General features: G+C 39.5%; 1 protein-coding gene across 4 annotated transcripts; it reads right to left on the bottom strand.

Annotated features, from left to right (window-relative positions):
* Positions 1 to 592: 592 nt before the first annotated feature.
* LOC121515211 (patatin-like phospholipase domain-containing protein 2) lies at positions 593 to 8,877 on the bottom strand. Of its 4 annotated transcripts, XM_041795861.1 has the most exons (10): positions 8,605 to 8,740; positions 7,112 to 7,284; positions 5,358 to 5,590; positions 5,217 to 5,282; positions 3,339 to 3,548; positions 3,168 to 3,228; positions 2,911 to 3,090; positions 2,606 to 2,738; positions 2,432 to 2,482; positions 593 to 1,088 (listed from the first exon to the last, which is right to left on the bottom strand). In XM_041795861.1, the coding sequence occupies exons 2-10, from the start codon at positions 7,158 to 7,160 to the stop codon at positions 830 to 832; spliced, it is 1,242 nt and encodes a 413-aa protein (XP_041651795.1). In that variant the 5' UTR covers positions 7,161 to 7,284; positions 8,605 to 8,740; the 3' UTR covers positions 593 to 829. The 4 variants fall into 4 exon arrangements, with proteins under 4 accessions (XP_041651795.1, XP_041651793.1, XP_041651794.1 ...); XM_041795859.1 differs by lacking the exon at positions 7,112 to 7,284 and having other exon boundaries at positions 5,358 to 5,587; positions 8,605 to 8,877; XM_041795860.1 differs by lacking the exon at positions 7,112 to 7,284 and having other exon boundaries at positions 593 to 1,085; positions 8,605 to 8,877.
* Between the last annotated feature and the right edge of the window lie 741 nt (positions 8,878 to 9,618).

Below are 9,618 nucleotides of genomic sequence, written 5' to 3' on the forward strand. Positions count from 1 at the left end.
GAATAAGTTTGACTTTTAATCCCAGATTTTCAGCCTTTAAACTTAATTTTTACTTTTTTTAAATCTCAAAATCACTTCTTATCAGTGCTATTTTTAACCCATCATTCATTACTGGTGAAATTGAGGTCAACAGTTTAAGGTTAAATGGTGACCCTGTTGACCCCTGCTCTAAACAATGGTGGCTGGATGCAGATTTGGTGTTAGTTTTATCAAAAATGGACGTTTAATTTTCTTTATAATCATAATTAGTTCATACCGTCTTCACAGATTATGATTTTTTCTGTTTTCTTATTGACAGATGAGTCAAGTTTTGTGTTACCTTCATGTTTCGACTGCTGAGGTTGGCCACACACTAGAGGATTTTCAAATCTCAAACTATTTTTAACCCATGGTACAACACAGAAATGAAGACTGTTAAAAAATAGACATACAAGGATGTTGGATGAATTAAAAATCTGCAGCTATGGTTCGTTCAGTGGTTCATTAGCTGAGCCTCTATAATGGCTGTTTTTTTTTTCTTACACTCTAAAAGAAACAAAGAAGTAAAAGAGAAAATCTGCTCCATATAGAGAATAACTCTCTACACAAACTCTACATTGAACAAACCTGAAAAGATTTTATTCACTGTGAATGACTTTATAATGGTTCAGCTGTGGTATTTTTTAAATCCTGATCATGACATCACTTTATTTATGTAGCATCTTTCAGAAAAAAGCAATCACAGTTTAAAGTTTTTTTACAAGAAAAAAAGGTATAAATACAGTAGAAATGTAGCTGCTCTATGGCAGTTAAAGAAAGTCTTGAATGTTGTAAACCATGTTTAAAATGTTCAACAGTCCTTTATCCTGCTCGGTTTACTGTTGATCCGTTTACATCTCTGCTTTAGAGTCGACGTGCCGTTAGGAGATGTGTTTGGCTTCAGGGCTTTGTCTGGAGTTGTAGAGGTGATTGTGAGGGATAACTGCTCCATGTTACCGTTGTTGTCCATATGAAGAGTTATGTTGGAGTTTGTAGAGACTTGTGGTGTCAAAGGTTCAAAGTTTCCGTCTCCTACCGTCTGTGTCCTCATGTCTGAGTGAGAGGAGCTGCTGCAGGATGAAGACACAAAAACTTTTTGAAACGTCATTTATTTAAAAAATAGAAATGCCTTTGTGCCAAAGACATTATTTAACCCTTGTGCTGTCTAAATAATTTGTAAGGATCAAAAATAACCCTCCTTTTTTTAGTTCACAGCTCAGAATGACTGCATTTAACCACTGGATAACTCACAGCAAACTAATCATAAGTGTTTAATTCACTATATGACATTATTTATTTGTGTAGGCATAATTACTAAAAACCTAGTGCATTATTGAAAACGAGATTTTTGTTTGCAAAAACTACCTGTGTAGCCTAAAAAGTAGCAGGTGCAGAAATTAGCTTTTAATGCACTAAATGGAACATTTTTGCCAATTTCTTTATAATCTGTTGTGACTTTTTTGGCCTATTCTAGCCACCATTTGCCATTTTTGCCTGTTTTTGCCACTTTTTTCATTATTGTCATCTTTTTGCTGCTTTTTGACAATCTTGCCACTTTTTTCACATTTTTGCCGATTTGTTCTGCTTTTGCCCTTTTTCACCCATTTCTGCCACTTTTTTTTTTACCACCCTTTGCCCCTTTTTGGCAAATTTCTGCAAAAATCTTCTTTCCAACTTTGCCTACTTTTGCTGCCATTTGCCATTTTTTTAATCTGTTTTGGGCACTTTCGTCCATTTTTGCCCTCTTTTTGCTGCTTTTGTGCCATTTTTTGCCAATTTTTCCAACATTTTTTGCCACTTTTGTCCCAGTTTTTGCCCTTTTTTACTCACTTTATGTTCATATCTGCCCATTTCTTTCTATGTATACATCTATTTGCAACCTTTTGCCTACTTTAGCCATCTTTTGTCAATATTTTACCTGTTTTTGGCACTTTGTGTATTTTTGCCCTTGATTGCCACTTTTGTCCCTTTTTTGCCCTTTTCATCCATTTCTTTCACTTATATTTTTCCCTATTTCAGGAACATCTTTTTGCAACTTTTTTTAACCTACTTTGGTCGCCATTTTCCATTTTTTGCCTGTTTGCTACTTTTTGTTCATTTTTGCCAGTTTTAACCCCTTTCTGTCAATATCTGCATTTTTTTGCCCATTTCTTGAACATCTATTGGCAACGTTTTGCCTACTTCAGCTACATTTGCCAGTGTTTTGCCTGTTTTTGCCACTTTGCCTATTTTTTCCCTCTTTTTGCTGCTTTTTGCCACTTTTGTCCTGTTTTTATCCTTTTTTACCCATTTCTGTCACTTACATTTTTATCACGTTTTTGCCCCTTTCTGCAAGATCTTTTTGACACTTTTTGTTCATTTCTGCCCTCTTTTTCCTATTTTTTTTTAAAAATGCATCTGCACACATCCATACCTTTTTCTGCTCCATATCCTCCTGCAGAGCTCTGCCATCAATGTCAGCATTCTGCAAATCACAGAGCAGCCTGATATCATGCTATCACAACCAGAGGCCAGTAAAAATGCTGAAGGTGGGAAAATTAAAGAGGTGCAGCCAATGGTTTCCTATAATTGTCTTAAAGTACCTTACCTTTTGGCAAGTAGGTAAAGCAGCTCGATGGGGAGCAGCAGCAGAGTCAGCAGAGACAAAAACATCCTCACTGGAGGAAATTCAGAGAGCTGAGAGCTGCCATCATGACTGTGCCTGCACGCCTCATGCAGCACTAACACAGGAAAGCACACAAAGCCTTTTACACTCACTTTTCTACCAGCAGGAATAAGTAGTGTTTTGTTCTGCACCTTGGGATTAAAAAACCCTGTCCAGGTGGAAGTACTTCATTGCTTCCTGCTATCTTTTCTCTGTCTTAAAACCTTTGACCTTCTAATCATCCTCACCTTTCTTGAAGCTCAAAGGTAGATTTTTGATGACTTTCAGATTCAGCCAACACTGATCATTCTTGTGACAGTATTTTTCATTCATCGCTGTCTCCTCTGACTCCATCGGCTCACAAAAACATGGTGCGACTGTGTCCATCTCCTCCAAACTTGGCTGAAGATTCTGTGTTTCAAGCAAATCTGTCACAAGTAGATGACCAAAAGCAAACAGAGAAAAATATAATTCTGGAGACAAAGACGAGGGTGGAGGAGTTCACCTCTTTCTCTCAGGAAATGAAGAGCGTCCATGTAACCGTTATGGCAGATCTCTGCAAGCTTCTGTCAAGAGAAGAACAGTTGCTTGCTTTTAGAGAAAAGAAACTTGCTTGAAGAAATGCCATGAGTTACTTCCCAATTTTCTTTATTGTTTAACCCAGACACGGACTGACCTCAGGTTTTGGAGGCAGGAAGGACGTGCAGACTCGGTGCACGTTGCCAGTGTTGACCTGGATGCTCACGTTTCCAAAGGTTGCCTCAAAGAAGTTGAATGTTCCCTCTCTGGGACAGATGTCACTCTCTCCTGAGAATGGAGCCATAGTGATGGTGTTTCTGTGCTCGAACAGCGGCATGTTGTTGCTCAGGGCTCCATCCATGTAGTACTGCAAAGCAAAAGAGTCATAAAATAGTTCTTAGAATAATACTAAATACACACCCTGGGAACTAATGCATTAAGACATATGCAGATATGCAGGAGTGCATAAACAAAATGACTCTGTAAAGTCCATTGATCATGTTAAGTGGCTTTGTCTGTGTTAGTAACTCATTTAAAGGTCACATATTATGCAAAATACACTTTCAGGCATTTCTGACAATGATATGTCCCCCTGGCCTGTCCATAACCTCCCAAAGAATCAGAAAAATCCATTCCCTCCCTGCTCTCTTTCTCCACCTTTCGGAACATGTGTGCTAAAACAAGCTGTTCTCAGATTTTCCCTTCATGATGTCATGTGGGGAGTTGGCCCCACCCTCAGGTTTGGTTGGCCCTCCCCGCTTGGAAGAAAGTTGTGCCCTCCTCTCAGTCAAGGGAGCCACATCCATTAAGCCACATCGACTTCCTGAGAGGGGCGAAGTCAGACAGAATTTAAAGCTACAGACACAAAAACAGCTGGTTCTGAACAGGGCTGAAACAGAGGGGTTTTTAGACTTACAAAAATCCAATACTGGAATGTTGTTTCAGCAAAAAACTTCACAGGCATGTTTTGAGGGCCTCTGGGACCAATATAAACTTGTCTAAAAAGAGTGAAATATGTGACCTTTAAGGTTAACGATTCTGCTTGGAGCGTTTCTCAACAAACTGTTCTTTGACATGCTTTTAATTTGTACCGTCTTAAGGGTATTTTGCACCCTGTTTGAATAAAAAGCATAGACTGTAGAAACAATTGGACAAACCCTGTGTGACATCAGCCGTTTGATTACAATAGTCAGACTCACACTGCTTTTGAAGCCAATCCATGGCGGCCTCTATATTGAAATTGCTGTCTCAACAAAACTTTGGATCAACCTAACAGCAGATAAGGGCCCACCCACTAAGTCAACTTCCTGTCAGCTAAGTTATCACTAAAGCTGACCTTCTGGAGTTAGTGTCTGCCTGTCAAGCTATCTGTCAATCAAATGAGATGCACCAATCAGTATGCAGTGAGGTTTTTCCTAAATATAATTAACCCCACCCCCCATACTGTTTGAGTACATGAAGACATTAGGTAATGTGACACATTTCGCTTTAACATGTGTTGTGGACAGGACTTCCGGTCTTTTAAGTGGACACTTGCAGTATTGCTTGATTTTTCAGGAGGTTGCCGCTTGATAAAAAGCCACTTTTATTTTGAAAGAAATTAAGAAATTTTTGATAGAGGAGTTGTGAACTGGTAAAGAGAATGGTAAAAAAAGGAAATGTTTAAGAACACATGGTGCAGATGACTTTTGACATGTCCACTGAGCTGTCTGTGAGTGTTAAAAGGTAAATGAGTCATCCAAAGAAGGAGCTGTGTCTTAATTTTACATCACTGTGAGAGCAGGACGACACTATGGTGAGTAGCATCTTGCTGCTGCCCTGCAGTGTTAGCATAGTTACATTGCCCATACAAAAACAGAATAGCATGCAGGTAATGCACATTTATATATTGTGTTCATTTCACCTCTTGTTTAGAGTAATTGACTAGAGCACTGCTAGCTCTACTTCTTTAATGCAGTAAAACCTTACATAATCAGACCCTTTTTAATGCTTGGGAAGAAATATAAGCAATACAATTCAGAAGATATCAACTCACCACTCCTCGGTATGAAGGTGGGATGAAAGCACTGTAGCAAGGAAAAAAGCAGCTGCATGCCAGAACCTGCAAAGCAAAGACAGAGGGTCAAGTATCAGACTGAAACGTTGATAAAGATGCATCATCAGAGGTTTATTTCACCTGTATGAGCTCCTCTCTGCTCTCAAACTCTGACACCAGCACATTCTTCCTGTCAGATATTCTGGTCAGGGACACACAGAGCCTCCCAGAGGATTTAAGATGGGCATCTTCTGGAAGCTTCTGCTGCAAGAAGTCCTTTGCTGTCTGCAGCAGACTGAAGGTTGGGTGGAAAACTCCTAGAGTGTGTTTTCTTGCCTTTTTGGCGGTGGTCAAAACATCTGCAAAGAACTCTTCTGAGGAGGAAATCAGCAAAAATAGTGATGGTGATGCCAAGTCAGTTATGCCTAGTTAACTTAAAAATATACTGTATCTATTTATTTGTTCCAATTCTTTTACTTTACAGGTAAAAAATGAAAATCTACATCATCAAAGAAAGTTTTTTAGTTGTCAGCTTACATTACCAAAATATTCCAAAAGTTGTCAGGGTCAGATTAAATTTTCTTTGTAATAGATTTAACAGGGTCCACCACAAATATTTATTGTTACCGTGGAAACACTAGATGTTATGCTACAGGCTTCCATAAGCAACTGCCACTGGAAGCTGCCGCTCAGTTGCTGTACCTCATTCATAATTTGTGCTGCCTACATGAGATGGATCACAATGATTCTCTGCAATCAGCTAAGTTAAAGTCCAACGTCTGACCTCATAAATGAATGAACGGGCACAAATTCCCCACAGAATTACTCCAAAATCTTGTGGAAAGCCTTCCAAGAAGAGTGGAGGCTGTTAAAGCTGCAAAAGGGGGGCTTCATGTCAAAGCACATGTATTTAAATACAGTGTCATTAGTCCCAGAGTTTATGTGTGAGTGAATGGTGTTTTCCCTCATTTGGCCCCTTTTTGCCTTAAACTCCATGTGACCTCTGGAATTTGCTCCCATTATTACTACATGAGTTGTTTGTGTGTCAGTGAACCTGATGTATGTTTACTCAACATATCAGTGAAAATGTGTCTTTAAGATAACGTATCCTCTGACTCTCTCTATAGCCAAGAAGTTCAAATAGAAAATGAGCTTGTAGCAAACAAACAGAAGGGATCAAATCAGAAAAGTACATGAGATAGGATATTGATATTTTCGAAATGAACACTGAAGCTATAACATACATGAGGAAGTGCTGTTGTGCTGAATATTAGCATGACTGTGATCACGTAACAAAAAGATTGTATGAACTCTATGGACGCTCAATCAAAACAATAACAAATCAAAGCTGCAAACAGTGATAAAGGTGACACTGTAGAGAGTGTAGAAACCACTGGGTAAGGTTAAAAGCTTAAGGGACCTTATTGTGAAAATCAAATAAAGCTGGTGGACTTTGTGTTCAAGAGGCTTTTTTTTTTTAAAGGTCCTGACATCTTACATATGTCCACCAGTTTTCATAATCTTGAGTTTAGAAGGATGCAAGGGCAGGCTTTTGAGGAGGCACCACTTAGTCATGAAGCCACCCCTCAAGATTATCAGGTATGTCCACCTTTTAAGCTGGGTCATGTGAGTGATGTTTCATTACAGTAGGATTATTTTAAGCCTTCTGAAAAAAAAAAAACTTCCTGTTTTATGGCGTTTGGTGCTTTACCATGGGAAGAGTTTTAGCCAGGGCTTTGGGAGGCAGTGTGGTGAAGGTGTTTGGATGTTTTACACTAATTTTAAAGGGGACATATTGTGCAAAAATCACTTTTCAGGCTTATCTAACAGAAATATGTGACCCTGGCCTGTCCACAATCCCCTCAAGTACTAGAACCCCCCCCCCCCATCTCCACCTTTCAGAAAATTTGTGCTAAAACAAGCCATTCTCAGATTTCCCCTCATGATGTCATGTGGGGAGTTGGCACTGCCCACAGGTTTGGTTGGCCCTTTCCTGCTTGGAAGAAAGTTCCGCCCTCCTCTCCTGATACTCCAAGGAGATCCACATCCATTAGGCCAGATCCATTTCCTGAGAGGGGCGGAGTCAGGGGCGGAGTCAGACAGCTTAGTAACTTTTAAAGCCACAAACACAGAAACAGCTCATTCTGAGCAGAGCTGAAACAGAGGAGTTTTTAGACATATAAAAAATTAAAGTGTTTTTTTCAGCAACAGACTTCACAGGCATGTTTTGGGGACCTCTGAGACCAATATAAACTTGTCTTAAAACGTAAAATATGTACCCAATGTACCCTTTAAGAGACATGGAACAAACTGTGAAGGAACGCAAACTATGAATACAGAAAAAGTTACTTCCTGTTCGCAAAAGGAAGTGCCATGACAAAATTAAATTATTGAATATGGATGTGTTCAGGCAGGGAGTGTTATCTTACTCGTGAATGTCAATGAAGCTCTGCAGTGTTAAAATGGATAATATTTTTGGCAAAGCGCCAAAATTTTTCATCCAACTTTGGCACCAGATTGTGCGCCCACCATATAATGAAACCCCCATAGAGCACAATTTAAGAACTCTGACTTGTGTAAAATCAGGAAAAATGATTCTGGAGTCAGTCAGATGAAATCCCCTGGAGGAGATCCTTCAGATGCGACACAAGTGATTTGACCCAAAAATGCCAGAAATTTGACCTTTAGCTTTAAACTTCCCAGCTCCTGTGCATTTTTGAAAAAAAGACAATAAATTAGTTTTTTGTTCCTCTTGACTTCATGTAAATGTGTACCAAATTGTACACATGTATCTCAAACTGTCTTGAGAAATTATTCAAAGAGGCTTCTGGGGGGGGCTATGTACAAATCCACTAAAATATGTGTTGCCAAGGCTGATACGTCTGAAAATTTTTGACTTTTTTTTTTGGCATATTGTGGTCTCAAAACAAGCTGCAACGTCAGAAAAATAATAAAAATACCTAAAATTGTAGAGGGTCCTAGCTCAGGCCCTGAATATAGGGTACATGGCAGTAGGGATCTTATTTCACATCATTGTGGCTGCAGGGAGCAATGCACTGTGCAATGATGGAAAGTCAAATCCTTCACCTTGAATTTCAGATAATTACAAAAGAATTCACATGTTGTTTGCATAGGACTTCAGACTTCCCAAAGTATAGGTATAATGTAACTTTTACTATAATTGTATCCATTAAAATCCATTAAAATCCATTCTGTCAAGACAGCACCGGTGCATTTAAACTTCGTACCATCTCAGCGTAAATCAGCAGCCACCCCAGTCATAAAAGTCTGGATTTGTGCTTGTAAACTGGGTAGTACAGCTGTAACCTTTGCTCATAAGGAAGTAATATGTATAAGCCTAAAAGAGCTGCAAAAACAGAAAACTCACCAATGGGAATCCCAACAACCAAAGCTGCAGCCACAAGACACCCAGAAGAAGCTCCTCCAATCTTAGAGGCTCCATGAACCAGCCGTGGGACCCTCTCAAAGATACAGCTCAGAGCTCCCAGGTAGTAAACACTCCTGAATCCACAGCCTGCAAAAGAGATGTTCCACTCCTCGTCCCAGTTGAACATCTTCTCTGCTCACTTTCACTCAGTGCCTTTACAGTCAAGTTCAGCAGGTGCACTTGGCCTTCCTCATCTCTCTAATCAACATGTGTACTAATGTTACACTCACAGTTTGATGTGTAGGGCTTCAGCTGACCATGGTGTGGGATTGCGCAACGTAGGCTCTGACGTCACGGGTTTCATAAGAGAAAACAAGCTGGGGGCCCTTACAGGAGCAATAAGGCCTGCGGCAGGACATGTGAGACTTTCCACAACTTTCTAAGGGAAAAGGGGGCACAGAGGGAGGGAGAGGATAACAGCTGCTGAGAAAAAACACTGGCACGTTTGAAAACTACAGTCTTTGAAGCAGCTTGTCCAGTTGTGCCTTCAGCAGATCTTTGTTTTCCCCTGATCTGGTTGCTTTTTAATTGTTGCTGCTGGGTGGTTTTGAAGACTACACATTATAAAGGTTATTCTAAAAATAGTGCCCCATAATAACACTGTAAGTAAATAAATGTTATTTAAGTATTTAGAAAGACTCCAAATGTTAGACTGGATTCATTACAGCTATCCAACATTTAAAGCAGCTTGAAGCTTCTTAATCCCAAAAATTTAATACGAAGCAGAATTGTATATGATTGTCTCATCAGCATAGAGCTGGTATCAGTGCTTATTCAATCACATAAAGTGAGATAAATTATCGATTAAAAAAAGGACCCAGTAGGCAACTGTGCACAGTCTGCTCAAATAAAGTGACTTTGTACTTGTTCTATCTACAGTTGCTTACATTTGTTTATAATTAAGAGTACCTCAGGTGATCTGCAGCTGATCATGATCACTTCTGCTGAAAGTCA

This window comes from Cheilinus undulatus, linkage group 9 (assembly GCF_018320785.1).
Source record: "Cheilinus undulatus linkage group 9, ASM1832078v1, whole genome shotgun sequence".
In the NCBI taxonomy this organism is placed as follows: domain Eukaryota; kingdom Metazoa; phylum Chordata; class Actinopteri; order Labriformes; family Labridae; genus Cheilinus; species Cheilinus undulatus.